General features: G+C 61.2%; 1 protein-coding gene across 1 annotated transcript; it reads right to left on the bottom strand.

The window, feature by feature from the left end:
• Window positions 1-100: 100 nt before the first annotated feature.
• POLD1 (DNA polymerase delta 1, catalytic subunit) lies at window positions 101-16,427 on the bottom strand. Its single transcript, XM_082863470.1, has 26 exons — window positions 16,225-16,427; window positions 15,749-15,862; window positions 13,598-13,744; window positions 13,387-13,512; window positions 13,148-13,316; window positions 12,976-13,057; window positions 12,771-12,900; window positions 12,032-12,198; window positions 11,667-11,771; window positions 10,207-10,347; window positions 10,017-10,127; window positions 9,498-9,689; window positions 9,312-9,400; window positions 9,127-9,243; window positions 8,829-8,942; window positions 8,367-8,514; window positions 4,759-4,854; window positions 4,505-4,642; window positions 3,215-3,390; window positions 2,745-2,897; window positions 2,502-2,604; window positions 1,551-1,683; window positions 1,349-1,462; window positions 977-1,029; window positions 805-902; window positions 101-238 (listed from the first exon to the last, which is right to left on the bottom strand). Exons 1-26 carry the CDS (start codon window positions 16,424-16,426, stop codon window positions 133-135), a joined length of 3,324 nt encoding a protein of 1,107 aa, XP_082719596.1. The 5' UTR covers window position 16,427; the 3' UTR covers window positions 101-132.
• Between the last annotated feature and the right edge of the window lie 548 nt (window positions 16,428-16,975).

Here is a 16,975-nt window from a genome sequence, read left to right as displayed (position 1 = left end):
CAGAGCTTATGACAGTGGACCACGACCCCCCAGGGACCACAAAGCACCGGGTAACAAAAGGCCTGAACTTTATTAATTCTCCGCCCATCCCACCCCACAAGGCCCCTGTGGGGAGTCGGCCGAGGTCAGAGGTCACCAGGCCTCGGGGCCGGGGGGCCCGAAGCGCCTCAGAAGCTGCTCCTGGTCCTGCAGGTCCTTCCGCACCTTCTTGCGCATGTAGAAGATGGGGCAGTCCCGGCTGCGGGTGAGGACGGGGGTCAGGGCCACTGCCCCTGCCCGGGCACACCAGAGTCCCACTGCCCAGCCCAGTGGTGGGGCAGGGGCCGTTCCCAGGACTTTGGCCCCTGTATGCTGCCCACCCACCTCCCCTCCCACGATGGGCTGTTTGCTCAGCGGGCATGGGGGGAGCCGATAACAGCGGGTGCTCACTCAGGCGCTGGGCCACCAGCCGTATATCACCTGGCACCTGGCGTGGGAACCCGCCCCGCCCACCTGTTCCCTGGGGAAAGGCTGGCCCCGCCTTGGCGGAGGGGGCCAGGACCATGTGTATGTGTGTGTGTGTGTGTGTCTCCCCATTTCCTGGGCAGATACTGGGTGCCTAGCACCCCCCACTCAGCAGCCCCCAACCCCACCCCAAGAAGGCTGGGATGGGCACTGGCCCGTTTTGCAGGCCAGGACGCCGAGGGTCGGCGATGCGGGGGGCGCCGAAGCCTGAGAGCCCGGAGCCAGGGCTTTGGTCCATAGGCCTCGGCAGCTCAGAGGAACCTGGGCAGTCTAGCGCTGGGGCCCAACAGGCATGCCCACCTGGTGCAGATGACGTCCTCGTGCAGGCTGCCCTGACAGCGCTGGCACTGGGTCCAGAGGCGCGAGAAGCGCTCCTCCAGGGCGTTCAGGTGGGATACCTGGGGATGGAAGGGCTGAGTGGGCGGCCCTGCGCACCCCCAGCTGCCCCTCCCCACCTCCCCTGATCCCTCACCTCCTTCTGATACAGCTCCGACCCCCGGGCTTCGCAGAACTTGCACACGGCTCCTGGGGTGGGGGAGGGGGGCAGGTCAGCCTGGGCCGCCCCACCCCTGCCCCTTCCCCGCCCGCTGCCCATCCCGGCTTCTGAAAGTCCCCATCGATGAGAGAACAAGGGAGCAAGTGTGTGGAGAAAACTCCCTGGGGAACTCCCAGGGCGGGGGGCCCAGGACCCTCGTGGGGCTGCCTGCAGACAGGAGCCCCCCACCCAGGGGCCGGGGCCTATCCAGGTAGCCATGGCAGCTCGTGGGGCCGGTGCCGGGGACCTCGGGTGACGGCAGAGGTGGGAGGGCAGGGGAACGGGCTCGGGGTCGGGGACGGTGCTCACCCTGGTGGCTGAGGACAGTGCGGCAGCCAATGCAGCAGTTTTGGCGTTTGGCGAAGGCCAGGAGGCCACCCACCTTGCCCGTGAGTACTGTCTTGCAGCGCGTGTGGTCCCCGCCTGCGTGTGAAGGCAGGCGGTGGGCCCGGTGCCCTCCCCCGCCCCCCACCCCGGTACCCCGCTTGCCCCGGCTGCCCCCCGCCCGTACGCAGCAGCACGGCCTCGGCCCGGCCCTCGCCCAGGATGGGCTCGAAGATGCGCAGCAGAGGCTTGGCGAGCTGCTGCTCAAGGTAGTACTGCGTGTCGATGGGCAGGCTGTGCTCCAGCACGAAGAGGGGGTCCTGCGGGCAGAGGGGCCGGGGTGGTCTCACCAGGGGGGCAGAGTGGAGGGGCCGCAGCCACACACACAGGGGCCCGGGAAGGGATAAGGGGCTGCGGTCCCTGCCAGGCAGGTCAACAGCGGGCAGCCAGGGTGAAGGGCACCGGGAGCTGCCGTGCGTCTTCCAGCCATGAGTGGGGGCAATGGTGGGGGGCAGTCACTGGGCCCGGACTGGGATGGGGTCAGAGGTCATGGGGGTCCCTGGCCACGGGCCCTGTGATCCATGCTAGGGTCCACAGGTAGGAGCCCTCAGGTCACCAGGAAAGGGTCAGAGTTCACGGTGGGGACAGGAGATGTGAAGGTGGATGTGAGCTGGAGCTGAAGGTTGGAAGCCAAGATAAGAGGTAGCAGGACAGGAACTAGGGACTGACAAAGGGGTGGGGGTGGGGTCACAGGTCACTGGACATCCAGGTAGGACAGGGGAGGTATGAATCCAAGAGAATTACAAGTTGAAGATTCAGGATCAAGGAGTCAGTCAGAGACACAGAAACAGGTGGTGAGACAGACACTCTCGCTCTGTGCAGTGAGGCTAGGCCCCCTTCTGCAGGATGGAGCCAGGAGGGGGTCAGAATAAGGGGGGTGGGGTGGAGGGCCTCTCCAGAGGGTACCGGGAGGCCCGGAGCAAAGCACTGTGGAGCCAACTCCCCCGGGTGTGTTGCGGGGCGGTTCTCAAGGCCCCGTGGGGCCTGCGGAGAGAAACACCCTCCCCGCCAGGCCTGGAAAGCAGAAGTGAGAGCAGAGGAGAGCTGGGCGGGAGCGGGCAGCCCAGGTGGGCCTGACCTCGGACTTCATGTAGGCGGCCACGCCCTTGGCGGCACTGATGATCACGTAGGGGACACGGTCACCCAGGCTGGGCGCGCTCCCGGGGTCCCGCTTCCTCATCCTGCGGGGAGACCGGGGCGGCAGGCTGGGTGAGGGCAGGTGGGACGGTGGGGGCAGGCTGGGGGGTAGGAAGTGGTGGGCCCAGCTGGAAGGAGAGGGGCTATTTCTGGCCGGTCCCGCCCCCTACCGCGCTGGGCTGACCTCTCAGCCAGCTCCACATGGGCCTGCTTGCCCGCGTAGTCTGCGGCTGCGCGGGTCAGCTCCTTGGTGATGACCAGCTGTGAGATGTCGATGCGGTTACATAGCAGGTCGGAGATGACGTCCTGCGCATGCGCCACGGCGCCCGCGGGGTCTCTGCAGGGGGGCGGACGGATGAACGGGCGTCACCAGTGGCTGTGGCCGCCCGGCTGGCACCTCCACTGCACTGAGGCTGGGGGACCAGGATGCGCTCCAGGGGCGGGGAGGGGCCCTGCCCGGCCGCAGGCTGCCAAGTGGCAGAGGCAGGGCCGGAACCCGCAGCTGTCCGACCCCACACTCTTTCCACAGCTCCGCCACCGACAAAGGGCTGGGCCTGACACCTGTGTCCCCAAGGGAGGAGGGGCTGGGGGCTGGGCTCCTGGGCCTGAGGGAAGAGAGGCCGGGCTCCAGGTCCGGGTGCGGGTTTCACACACCGGTCGATGAGCAGGCGGCGCAGAGAGGCGGTGACGAGGTTGGCCACTAGGGGGCAGTTGTCCCTGCGCACGGCCTCCAGGCCCTTGCAGTCCATGCGGTCATGGGCGTCAGACCGGGAGGAGAAGAGCAGGCCCGCATACCGCTTCTTGCTGATGAGCAGGTACGGGAAATAGACCTGGGGGGAACCCGCGGCTGAGAGCCCCTGAGGCTGTGGGGGCCAGTGCCCCATCCTGGGGCTTCCCCAGAAACAGACAGGGCCAGACAGGGATGGTCCCTGGGACACAGGATTGCGACACGGGAAGATGGACCCTAAGACCCCAGCACCTCAGCTCAGGGGGACACCCTCAGCACTCCAGGGACCCCCAAGTCGGAAATGGGCTGGGATAAAGCTAGACCCTAAAACCCGAGATCCAGACACTGGGGTGAAGTCTGGAGAGCCCCAAATGGGGGCCTGAAACAGACCAGAGGCAGACGGGGGAGACCAGGCAGCACCCCCTCAAAGACAGGAGACTAAGGGCAGGGAGTGAGCCCTGGGGCAGGGACAGGCTCCAAATCTGAGAGGTGTACCCCGAGGCCTGACCCCAGCTTCGAACGCGGGGGATGAATCCGGCGTGAGGGCTCCCAGACCCAAGCCTGTCGCACGCTGGAAGGCAGGGAGCATTGGACAGCGGTACCCCGATCCAGGAGTTGCCGCGTCAGGGCCCCTGCTGCACAGGACAGCCCCTGAAAACACCTGAAAACCAGAGACGCTCCGAGACCGACGGGGTCTTTAGGAAACAGACACCGTTCTGCGTAGCAAAGCCCAAGGCTTTTGGGGGTTTCCAAAACCAAGGTCCCCAAACTCAGGAGGATCCAGGCAACACAATACCTCAAAACTGGGGCTTACGAAAAAGAGTTTTTAAATAAATAAATTTTTTAAAAATAAGGGACTTCGCTGGCAGTCCTGTGGTTAAGACTCCATGCTTCCACAGCAGGGGGTGCGGGTTCGATCCCTGGTTGGGGAACTAAGATCCTGCATGCCGCACAGCATGGGCAAAAAAATTTTTTTTAATAAATAAATAAAACTGGGGCTGATGAACTCAAAGAATAGGATACCCAGGGCACCCAGATCAGCACACCTCGAAATGGAGACATAAGCAACAATGGGCGTTCCTGGACGCTGATGCAGTAGGAGAACCCTACCCAAATGCACTCAAACTTTGCAGGCACCCTGAGAAGCAGAGACCCCCCCCCCAAAACTGGCAAGACCCACGTCTGCCCACTCCAAGCGCTGGGGGGCCCCCACTTACTTTCTCAAACTCTAGCCGGATGGGTGAGGGGAAGTGGCCAGACACCCAGTCCGCAGCCTCCCGTCCCAGGGCCATGGCCTCAGCCACAGAGGAGACGCCAAATCGGCACATGACAGAGTCAGTGTCGCCATACACCACCTGGGGAGGGGCACGTGTGACCCAGAGGGTTGGGGAGATGCTGGCGGCCCCTGCACTTCCCACACCAGCCCCAGGCCTGTCTCAGGCCAGCAGTGGGCAGGCAGGAGGCCCCTGACCTTGGCATTGGCACTGTAGCCGTTCTCCACCGTGTACTTGGACTCCACGAGCTGCTTCGTTCTCTCAATCATCTGGCGCCCGAACCCAGTGACGCTCTGTCAGAGAGAGAATCAGGCAGAGTGAGGGCCCAGGTGCCGTCCCCAGGGAACACGGGCTTAGGGACCCACCTCTGCTGCTTTCTGCAGGTGTGAGTATGGACGAGCCACTGCCCTTCTGGGCCTGTTTCCAAATCTGCAAAATGCGGCTACTGAGCTGCTCCTCAATGGTCTGCTGGAAGTAGGTCCCTGGCCCAGAGCCCTGGGCACAGAGGAGGAACTGACTGCAGCAAACAGTGGTGGAAAGGCTGGAGCCAGAAGAGGCCATCAGCTCAGTGTTTCTCTCCACGGAGGTGCTGAGAATCTGCGGACACTGCAGGCAGCTCTCCGTGGTGCAGGACCACTGACATTCCTGGTCCCATCCCCCTATCCTTGGGCAATCAGAAATGTCCCCCCAAAGGTAGGGTGCTGTACCAGGGCCATGGAAAGACCATTCCTTTCCAAATAAGGAAACGGAAGCTGGGGGAGGAGAAGGGACACACTAAGGAGAAACAGGCATGACTCTTCTGTTTTTGTTTGGATCCGCCCAGAAAACCTTTGTCTTTAACTAGAGCATTGAGGCCACTTATGTTTAGTGTAATTACTGATTACATCTGAGCTTAAATCTACCATCCAACTAACTGTCTTCTATTTGTCCCACCAGTTCTATGTTCCTTTTTCTTTCTAACTTCTTTCTGGAATGACTCAGTATTCTTTTTTTTTTATTATTCCACTCTGCTGCCCCCATAAGCTTGAGAGATAGAAATAGGGAAAGAGGCTAAGAAAACAGAGACATAACAGAGACAGAGGGAAGGGGCTGAGAGGGAAATGACAGAGAGACAAGGCCAGGAAGCAGCAGCTGCTATGAGGAAGCCCCAGGGGAAGCAAAGCCACACCCTCCTGCCTGGCCTCCCCTCGGGGCTGGAACCTGACAGCCAGACATCCAATTCTTTCCATGGAGGAGGATGGGAGATGCCCCCAGAGATTATGAAGGGCCAGTAAGAGCAGTAAGGGTGGCCTACTGTAAAAGATTAACCTCGCTCAAAGAGAGGCCTGGCTCTCAGCTGGCTCCTGGGAGGGAACCTCTAAGCCAGGGGTCCCCAACTGCCGGGCCATGAACCAGTACCGGTCCGTGGCCTGTTAGAAACCAGGCCACACAGCAGGAGGCGGGCCAGCAAGTAAAGCTTCGATTGTATTTACAGCTGCTCCCCCCCCACACCCTTGCTCGCATTACTGCCTGAGCTGGCCTCCTGTCAGATCAGCGGTGTCATTAGATTCACACAGGAGCGCGGACCCTACTGTGACCTGCGCATGTGAGGGATCTAGCTTGGTGCTCCTTGTGAGAATCTAATGCCTGATGACCTGAGGTGGAGCTGAGACGGTGATGCTAGCGCTGGGGAGTGGCTGCAAATACAGATTATCATTAACAGAGAGGTCTGACTGCACAGAGACCAAAATAAATCAGTTGCTTGCAGACTCATATCGAAACCCTATCAGTGAGTGGCAAGTGAAAACAAGCTCAGGGCTCCCACTGATTCTGCATTACGGTGAGTTGTATAATTATTTCATTATATATTCCAATGTAATAATAATAGAAATAAAGTGCACAATAAATGTAATGCACTTGAATCATCCCCAAACCACCCCCCCCGCAAGGTGCATGGAAAAGTTGTCTTCCACGAAACCGGTCCCTGGTGCCAAAAAGGTTGGGCACCGCTGCTCTAAGGCCTTGGCGTGTCCTGCCTGACAAGTGTCTTTGTTCATCTGGGACCTTGGGTCACATCAGGTGATCTGTGCTAACGTGATTTGTGGTGGGGCCTTGGGCCACATGATATCCAGCTTGACGTCTGGAGGGACTGGAGACTGAGTAACTAAGGTCAGTCACATGGCGCTCCATGCACCTGACCCCCAGTAAAAACCCAGGACACCAAGGCTCAGGGGTGCTTCCCCAATGGGCAGTACCGTGTGTATGGTCACATCAGTGCTGGGAGGAATAAGTGCTGTCTGCAGGACTACCCTGGGAAAGGCAACTGGAAGCTTCCACCTGGTCTCCCCTGGACTCTGCCCCATGTGCCTTTCCCTTGGCTGGTTTTTTTTTTTTTTTTTTTTTTGCGGTACGCAGGCCTCTCACTGTGTGGCCTCTCCCATTGCGGAGCACAGGCTCCGGACACGCAGGCTCAGCGGCCATGGCTTACGGGCCCAGCCACTCCGTGGCATGTGGGATCTTCCCGGACCGGGGCACGAACCCGTGTCCCCTGCATCAGCAGACGGACTCTCAACCACTGCGCCACTAGGGAAGCCCCCTTGGCTGGTCTTAATCCCTATCCTTTCACTGTAATAAATCATAACGATGAGTATAACAGCTTTTCTGAGTTCTCGGAACCCTTTTAGTGAATCACTGGATCTGAGGATGGGCTTGGGGGTCCCTGAACTGTAAGTGGGTGTGTGTGTGCACAGGCCCCTCCCAGCATAAGGCCCACCCACTGCCAGTTCTTCCAGGTGTTCCACCCACAGCCATGTGAGGACTGACACAATGTTCAGGAAGGGAGCTCCCCGTGGCTGGAGGTAACCAAGTCTGGAATGTGCAGGGACCCAAACCCCAGGGGAAGGAGCTAGACAGAAGACCTCTCTAAGAATCTCTTAGGCCATGAGCTGAGGCACTGATCCCAGCGTGGCAGAACCTCAGACTCAGGCGCTCTGTGGTCGTGCCGTGGGTCTGTTTTTCCGTATGAACAGCAGAGTAAACAGGCCTAGGATGCTGCTGTGGCGGGGAGGGAGGTAGTGGGCTTTTATGCCCACATTCCCTCTCAAAGCAGAGCACTGCCCTAGCACCGGCCAAGCATCTTCCCTGGGATCCTCACACAGGGACGGGACAGGGGACCCTCGTGCCTGTTCCAACTGTGACCAAGAACACACCGCGAATTAACGGCCAGAGCCTGACCGTGCCGTTGGGTTAGCCCCCAGCCCCGCCCCAGCCCCCCGACAGAAACACGGCCCTGCTCTCCCATCAGGAGGAGGGAGCGAACCTGCTCTCTGCTCCCCCACCCTCATGTGGACCAGGGGAGGAGGTGGGCTGGGGTGGAGACTGCCAGGGACATAGGGGCTGTCAGGTGACTGTGTGACAGGTGAAAAGAATGAGCAAAGCTGCCTCCCTCCCTCAGTCCCTCGGCCTCTGCCTCCCCCGCCCCGCCCTGCTCCACCCCAGCCCTCCCGGAATTTATCTGTCTGCAGAGCACCAACTGCTTTCCCATACACATTTACTGCTGTCACCATCTGTGTCCCCGCAAGGCTGGGCACCAGGGGAGGAACTCTCATCCACTGTGTCACCTGCTGGACCCACAGGGCACGAGGCCCAACCTACAGTGAACGGTCAGCAAGTGTTTGCTGAACCAACGCATGAACCAATCACACAAGCATTCGCTCTCCAAAAGGTCAGCGGGTTGGGGCGATCTGGGCCCTGACCTCTACTACACTGAGCCCTGGTTCTCCCTAAGGGGTGGTTGTCTGTCCCCTACCTGCTGCGGTGCACTCACCTGTGAGATCTCCAGGCATGGCAGCTTGCCCACCTGGGCACCAGTGAAGCCGTACACAGAGTTGGCGCTCACTTTCAGTGCCAGCTGCCGCCCGTCCAAGACCTGCCGCCGTAGGGGGTCTGTCTCCTTGGCCAGCTCGGCCTTGGCCCTGGGAGGAGAAGGAGAAGGGGGAGGCAAAGGCCATTCAGGTGGCATTTCAGGCCTCAGGGGCAGACGAGAGGCCCGGGCCTGGGCACTGGTCAGGGTGCCTTTCTAGAAAGGGGTGTCACATACACTTGTGCAGGTTGCACACCGCACAGAGGTGCCCAGCACAGGGGCTGGAGGGAGCTGCCCGCAGGGGGTGCCTTGTTCTAACTCAGGCACAGCTGCAGCTAAGTGCACCCATGACGGACAGGGATCGCCAGGCCGCCTCAGCAAGGCTGAGCTACGAGCAGGGGTGGGCGGCCGGGCTCAAGAGCCCACCTCTTCCGGGCGCTGAGCAGGTTCTCCAGGATCTGGGGCAGCAGCCCCTTCCGCACCGCCGTCTTCACAAACTCGTCCCCCGTGGGTGTCTTGATGAACTGATCCTCGGTCAGGCTGGGCCGAAGGTGGTGGGGGTGACGCCTGGCCTCCCTGGCTCCTCCTCCATCCCCTCTCGGGACCCCCCCACCTCTTGCCAGTCCCCTCCCCTCCCCACTAGCTCTGGATCCCCAGCCCCAGCCAGCCTGAGGCCGGCCCCTGGGTGGTCTCGGGGTACACGTGGCGAGCGGGGCCACCATACCCCAGTTTCTGGGCGGCCCCGGGCCGTAGAAGCGTGGTGTAGCACAGGTTGTGGGCCATCATGATGGACGGGTACAGCGAGGAGAAGTCCAGGGTGGTGATTGGGACATCATAGTACCTGGGGGGCCGGGAGGAGTCAGGGCGGGGAGCCCCCCTGTCCCCACCAACCCCACCACCGGGCCTTACCCTTTCAGGGGCTCGATGACCGTGGCCCCCGTGTAGTCCTCGCCACCCTCCGTCTTCACCACGGGCATCAGCAGCCCCTGGCGCATGGCCTGGGAGGGCAGAAGGCGGGAACTGTGGATGGGCGCGGGCAGGGCCCCTCAGCAGGGAGCGTGGTGGCCAGGCCCGCCCTGGGCTCCGCCCGCTGACCTGCCGCAGCAGCTGGGACACGACCTTGACCTGCTGGCCGCGGCTGAGCAGGTAGCTGAGGGGCACGCCGGTGACGCGCGCCATCTCCATGGCATTCACCAGCACCATGAGGCGCTCCAGCAGCCGCAGGGGCAGGAAGGCGTCCTTGAGGCAGTACACGGCCAGGCGGCGGCGCGTCTGGTCGTTCCCATTCTGGGGACGGGGGCAGGCATTAGGGGACAGGGAGGCGACAGCGTGGGAGGAAGGAGGAAAGAAGGGCACAGCCTGAGGACTTAGTGAGGCCCAGAGGTCGGGGCAGGGCAGCGGAACAAAGGTCGCCATGCCAGAGGTCGCGGGAGTGGGTAGGGACAGGGGTCCCATCTGCGGGGCGAGATCAGAGGTCGAAGGTAGGAGCTAAAGGGGACGGTCAGGAGAGCAGGCGGATGTCCTGGGCAAGGAAGGTAGGTGGGCGCCGAGGGCCGAGGTCGGGAGGGTGGGGAGAGAAGGGATGGCGGGAAGCGGGTCGGGCGGCGCGGGCACCTGCAGGTCAGTGATGATGCTGTGCTGTACGTCCTCCTTCTGCTCGCCTAGGAAGTGGAAGCTCACGGCATTGAGCGTGTAGGACCGGAGCTTGTACTCCCGCAGCAGCACCTGCAGCGAGCGGGAGCGGGTGGGCGGCGGCCCCGGGGAAGCGGCCCTGTGAGGGCGGCCCCCGCCCGGCCTGCCGTACCTGCAGCATGTCCATCTGCACGCGGCCCACCATGCTGACCACCTTGCTGTCCCGCCGGCCGGTCTGCCTGGACTGGAAGGACGAATCCCGAATGCTGGAGCGGAGGCCGGACACACGGCCCAGCAAGGGGAAGGTCTGCACCTGGGGGCACAGCACATGGGGAGAGCGGGGGCTGTGGCGGAGGGATCCGCATGGCCGAGCCACAGCAATGGTAACCAGACAACCCATGACACCCCCTGCGGTGCCACCCTCTCTTCCTGCTGGGAGCCCCGCGGGCAGGGGCAGCTCTGGGGCAGAAGGACCCTCTGTGGCTGGACAGGCACGGATGGGAGGCTGGGACAGGGAGAGTCAGGGGCCTGAGGGCTGGGGCGTGAAGGGGCAAGGATGGTGCCCAGGGGCTGCGGGAGCGGGGGCAGGGGCAGACTTGGGGATGGTGCTAGCTTGACGGGGAGGCAGCGGGTGCTCAGGGTGGGAGGCCTGGAGGACGGCAGGACACGGTGTGGAGCACCAGGTCTGCACTGGCGACAGTGCGTGAGCCGGGGCCAGGTGTGGAGGAGAGGCCTGAGCTGGGCTGGGAGCAACGAGGCTGGGGCTGGAGGGCAAGGGCAGGGAGCGGAGGCCGGAGTATAGATGCCAGGCCGACAGGGGTGGGCTTCTCCCTGGAGCTGCCGGGGGCCTTAAAGTGTGCTTGTTTGCTTTTTCCATTATGAAACTGGCCAAACATAGAGAAAAGGAAGAAAATAATACAATATATACCCCGTTAGGAGTTGAACTGGGTCCCCCCAAAAGATGCTGAAGTCCTAACTCCTGCACCTCAGAATGTGACCTCATTTGGAAATTGGGTCTTTGCAGGTGAGCAAGTTAAGTTGAGGTCATTAGGGTGGCCCTGATCCAATATGACTGTGTCCTTAGAAAAAGGGGACATCGGAGCACAGAGGCATGCACAGGAGGGAGAGTCAGGGAGAGTGCCACGTACACTCCAGCAATGCCTGAGGCGACCGGAAGCTACGAGAGAGGCCTCAGAAGGAACCAACCCTGTGACACCTTGACTGGCCTTCCAGCCTCCACACTGAGACGACACACAACCGTGGGGCTTTGCTACGGCAGCCCCTGCAAGCTCACACGACCCCCCAGGCCCACACCAGATTCAAGCATCAAGGCTTTGCCACCTACTTCAAGGACACCCCCTTTTTCCCTTATTTTTTGTTGACATATTTTAAAGCCTGAAGAACAAGGCGCTGCACCCCTGCCCACTTCAATCTGCCCCTCCAAATACACAAGCCTTTTCTGACTTAACCACGAGTGCTTCCTCGCCTCTGCAAAAGCCACAGAAACCTTCTGGGCTCTGAACGGGGCAGGGACGGGGCCAGAGCCCGGGTTTCAGGGAGGCAGCCGCCCACAGCCTGAGCCCTCGGTGGGGTGTCTGAGGGCAGCCCCACGCCCCCGCCCGCCCGCCACACCTTGAGGATCTGGGCCCGGGAGATAAGGTACGGAAGGTCGAAGTTCTGGATGTTGTAGCCAGTGATCACGTCGGGGTCGATGATGCGGACGAAGGCGGACCAGGCCTGAGGCAGGAGCACACCGGGTCACCCAGGCTGTCATCCTGGTCAACCCCCTGCCATGGATCCTCCCCACTCCTGGAATGTTCTGGAAGCCCCCAAGAGCAGCCCAAGAGCCCTCCCACCCGTGGAAGAAAGACTGGGAAGGTGCTTCTGAAAATAACGAATCCACAGGGGAAACGGCTCAGAAAACGGCCTTGCGCCTGGGAGGTGCAGTGTGGGGAGCTGAGGAAAATGGGGGTTGGGGGGCACGGAGCGAGAGCCACCTGGAGCAGGTCCTCCTCCCGCTCGTAGCTCTGCACCTTGGCGCCCAGGATGGGGGCGCAGGGCCGTAGGGTGAGCGCCAGGCGCAGGAAGGGCTCTGGCTCGCCCCAGCGCAGGCCCAGGGAGCAGATCTGGATCACGGGGTCCCGCTCAGGCTCCGGAAAGATGCCTGCAAGGGGAGGGAGGAGGGGGAGGCAGAGACCTGACCCCTGATGCTCCCTCGTGGCACATCGGGTGGGTGCACCTCTAAATCTCACCTGGCCCACCCGCTCGTTTCTGTCCCCACTGCCTGCAGAGCCTGCACAATCCACCCTGGCTCCCCACTGCCTGCAGCTCCGGGCCCTCTTACCCATCCCTCACAGACTGGGCCCTCTTACCCATCCCTCACAGACTGGGCCCTCTACCCATCCCTCACAGACTGGGCCGACCTGCCCCAGCGCCTCTGCACTCGCTGCTCTCTCTGCAGGGAATGCTCTCCCCGCCCCACTCCCCAGCCCCTCCCTCTTCACGAAGCTTAGCCCCTCGCCCGAGGCCTCCCCTGCCCACCTGTCCGAAGCAGCCCTGTCTGTCTCCATCACCTTCCTCCTTTGCGTTGCGAGTCTTTTAATAACCTGTCTGCTTGTGTGTCTACTCCCTTCTCCCTGAGTGAGCTTAAGAAATGCAGGGACTCCCGGGGTGAGACTGGCATATCACTAACATCCGGAAGGAGGGAGGGAGGACCCCCAGGCCCCGGGGACACACCTTTGCGGCCCGCGCACTCGATATCAAAACTGAGCACCCGCAGAGGTGCGATTCGCTGCCACTGCCCTTCTGGTGGGTGACTGACCACATCCGACCACAGGACGTCCGCCTCCAGCTGACACAGTGTGGCCTGTGGGGACAAGGTGGGTCAGCGTCTGCAGGGTCCCGGCTCTGTGACCCCCACCCCACCCCGGGACCCACGCACCTTCCCCTCCGGCCTCAGGACGTATTTCCCAGCCGGGAGTTCCAGCCAGTTGCAGCCAACGATGTCTGCGTCCACCATGAACCTGCAGGGGGACGAGGGTCAGTGGGCAGAGGCTGCCTTGGGGGGTGAGGGGAAGGAGGCGAAGGTTGGAGAGGTGAGGCGGGGGCCATACCGGATCTCAAAGTCAACGTTGGCCTCGTAGGGCGCGAAGCTGGGGGTGCCCAGGCCGGCAACGCGGATGCCCTGCTCCAGGACGCGGCGGGCGGGAGCCACGAGGCGGGGCAGCGCCAGGGTGATGCGCAGAAACGGGGAGGGGCCGTGCCCGTGGTACCCAAACATGCCTGCAGACGGAGCGGGTTGGCACCGGCCTGGAGGGACCCCCACCCACCTGGCCCCTGGGGCAGCACTCACTCTGCCGGGAGCACAGCTCCATGGCCAGCACGGCCGGCCCCGTGAGCTCCTTGCCCCCGCGCTGGTCCCGGCTGATGGCCGTGTTCAGCTCCCGCTGCAGGTCGCTCAGGTGCTCAGGCCCAAACCCTGGGTGTGGGAGGGCCCGTCAGAAGTGCAGGGGGCCTCCAAGCGGTAGGGGCGAGGAGGGGTCTTCGGGGTCGGGGCCACTCACCGGGGGGTGCCGGGGTGTAGAAGTAGGGCGCAAAGCCGTGGATGTGGCAGCAGACAGAGACGCCCTCGTCGGTGACCCCGAAGGCGCGGATCACCGGCACGGAGTCCTGGGACGGCAGGGGCACCCCAGGCAGGGGCCGTGCTAGGCCTGGGGGTGTCATAGTGTAAGGCAGGGGCTGCTCTCTCGGACACCTCAAAGGTGTTCCTGCCTCCCTCCTGGTTTACGTGTCTACCCTTGTCCTCCTTACAGTCCTTTTCCCACTGCACAGCTAGAGGGAGCACCCCACCTTTTTCGCAAATTTCAAAAGTAGAATCAACTTTGTGTGGGCAGCCTTACGAGCTTTAACTTAGGGATAGATTCGTGTAACCGCCACCAAATTGGGGTACAAGACGGTCCCGTCACTCCAAACGGCTCCCTCACGCTGCCCCTTTGTAATCACACCTGCTTCCACCCCGCCCCTGGCGCGGCTGGTCTGCTCTCTGCCATGCTGATTTTGTCTTTTTGAGGCCGTCCACAGAATGGAGCCAAACAGTACATAACCCTCCAGGCCTGGCTTCTTGCGCTCAGCATGGCGCCTCTGGTATCCAGCCATGTCGCTGCATTTGTCAAGTTTGTTCCCTTTTATTGTGGAGAACCACTGTGTGATATGTTACCCATTCACCTGCTGCAGGACATGTGAGTTGTTCCTGGTTTGGGGTGGATATGAATAGAGCTATCAGCATCCATGGACTTTGTTTGAATGTAGGTGTTTGTTTCTCTAGGGTAAATACCTAGGGGTGGAACTGCCACATTCTATGGTAAGAGTAGGTTTAACTCTTACATCTCAATAAAGCTTGGGGAAAAAACCAAAAATTCAATTACCACCAGAAAAATAAAAAAGAGTAGGTTGAACTCCGTAGGAAACTGCCAGGTTGTTTCCCAGAGCGGCTGCACCAAACTGTGGCCCCACCGAGCACAGGGAGCTCCTGGCCCTGCGCAGCCTTGTCTGCACTTGCTGGCGTTGGTATATTTCACCTTAGCTTTCCTCACAGCTGTGCGTTTGCGTCTCATGGTGGCTGTCATTTGCATTTCCCTGATATCTGATGACACAGCACATCACCTCATGTGCTTATTTGCCATCGTAGATCCTCTAGCGAATTGTCCAAGTTTTCTGTCCACTTTCGAACTGGATTGTTTTCTTTCTCTTGAGATCTGAATGTTCTTTATTCGCAGCACTGGTCCTTTGTCAGACATATGGACCGCAAACGTTTCCTCCCCGCCTGTGGCTTGTCGTTTCATTCTCGTACAAGGGAGTCTTCGAAACACAAGTCAGGGCTTAGAGGGGCTCTCCCCATTCCCAAAGGCTCCCCAGCTTTCTCAGAATGGAGCCCCGAGGTCCTCAGTGGGCCAACAGGATCTCCCGCGACCTCCCACCTTCATCTTCACCCCTCGCTCCCGCCTCACTGGTCTCCTGGCTGTTCCTTAAACATACCAGACCTGCTCCCTCCTCAGGACCCTCTGCCGGGAATCCCGCTTTCCCAGACACCCCTAGAGTTCCTTGTTGCCTCCTCAGAAGGGCCTTCCTGCACCTCCATGACGCGAGGTCCAGCACCGCTGCCCTACTCAATGCTCCTCGGTTACCCTCACCACCACCTCACGTTCCGCTTCTTTTTTTTTTTCCTGGCCGCACCATGCGGCTTGTGGGATCTTAGCTCCCCGACCAGCAACTGAACCTGAGCCCTCGGCAGTGAAAGCACAGAGTCCTAACCACTGGACCGCCAGGGAATTCCCTCCACTTCCTTTCTTATTCTGCCTCTCCTTCTAGAACGTGAGCCTCTGAGCGCAGGGACCTGGTCTGCCTGGAACAGGGCTGCCTCAGTGCAGACATTCATTTGTTCCTGACCAACTGGATGGATGAATGTATACCACACCACACGCCTCTCCCCTCTGCGAGGAGCCAGCTCCTTCAGGCCTCATTTAGAAGATGCCCCCCTCCTCCAGGATGCCCCCACCCCAGCCCTGTCCCTCCCTCTCGCAGCCCTGGTCACCTGGGCGGGGACTATCTGTGTCCATCTCCTCCCACAGAGCCAGAGGGGCTGACCTGACCCAGCCTCCACCCGGGAGCCCAGGGCCCCTCCTCCCACCCACCAGGCCTCTGTCCCCCAAACTCACCCACGTAATGGTCGATTTCCAACTGCTGGAAGATGAGGGGCTCCGTCTGGGGGTCCAGGTGGGGTGGGGAGGGCCGAAGCCACCGGGCATCTATGGCTGTCGGGGAGAGCTGCCCTGGACGCGGGAGAGGGAAGCAAGGCTCCATGGGTTTGTGGTCCTGCTTCGGAAATAAGTACTAAGTGCCTTCCCAGCCCTGCCAGTGATCCCTCAGGTGGCATCAGACTTGTGAAAAGAAAGTCAGGTGGAGGTCGTGGCCTGGATCAGGCCAGAAACTCGAGAGAGATTCAGGAGTCAAGGGTCAAAGTTAGACTGGAAGTGACAGGAAACAGAGGTGGCCTACTGACATGGGGTCAAAGGTCAGCCCCTTGTGGAGCTCAAAGTGAGCCAGGGGCTGGCAGTCAGAGGTTACAGGTCAGCTCCATGGTTCAGAGGCATGACAGGCGTGGGGTGCAAGGGGCTCCTGCTCTAGGTCTCACCGTCCGCAGCCCCCTCCAGGGCCGACTGCAGCTCCTCCTCCTCCTGTTCCTGCAGCCTGTGCTCTGCCTCCATCTCCTCCATCAGCGCCAGCTCCTCCTCGAACTGCGATGGCCGATATGCCTCATCCTCATCCCAGAGGCCCCCACGGGCCCGCTTTGGGGGCACCCCAGGCCCTGGGCCTGGTCGCCGCTTACCATCCATCCTGTGGGGCAAGTTGGAGCAGGGTGAGGGTGCCCATCCTCTCCATGGCCTCCCATGTACCCACCATGACCATGAGCTTTTAAAAAAAATAAAAAAAAATCTCCAGAGTGGGGAATTCCCTGGGTCCAACGGTTAGGACTCCGTGCTTTCACTGCTGAGGGTGCGGGTTCAATCCCTGGTTGGAGAACTAAGATTCCACAAGCCGTGTGGCGCAGCCAAAAAATAACTATCAATCAATCAGTCAGTCTCTGGAGCGCCTGAAGAGTAACATGACTCTCCATCCCCCCCCACACTCTCCCCACCCCAACCCCCGCCACAGGCTCGGGGGGTGCTGGCACCTTCCAGATGCCCAACGATCATCAGCAATGCCCAGCTCAGTTTAACCCTTTCCTCACATGCTCAAGCCCTCCACATGATTTTTGTCCTCGTTTGCTTGCCCCTTGCCAACCCCTTGACACCAGCCCTGCACACCCTCCACCCTCTCTCATCACAGACGTGGTCCTCAGATCATCCCTTTCCTCCCCATAAGCCCCTGTCCTCAATGCCCTC

The sequence above is a fragment of the Leucopleurus acutus genome (assembly GCF_964270905.1).
Source record: "Leucopleurus acutus genome assembly, chromosome: 20".
NCBI lineage: Eukaryota > Metazoa > Chordata > Mammalia > Artiodactyla > Delphinidae > Leucopleurus > Leucopleurus acutus.
The sequence above is the reverse complement of the archived record's forward strand: the minus strand, read 5'-3'. Positions and strand labels throughout refer to the sequence as shown.

Bases quoted from the DNA above. Each gene is read 5' to 3' on its own strand.
- POLD1 (XM_082863470.1), bottom strand. From the start codon at position 16,426: ATGGATGGTAAGCGGCGACCAGGCCCAGGGCCTGGGGTGCCCCCAAAG. The intron at 15,863-16,224 runs GTGAGACCTAGA...TCCCGCGTCCAG, and splicing joins CCTGGAGGGGGCTGCGGACG to GGCAGCTCTCCCCGACAGCC. The intron at 10,128-10,206 runs GTACGGCAGGCC...CGCTCGCTGCAG, and splicing joins TGCAGATGGACATGCTGCAG to GTGCTGCTGCGGGAGTACAA.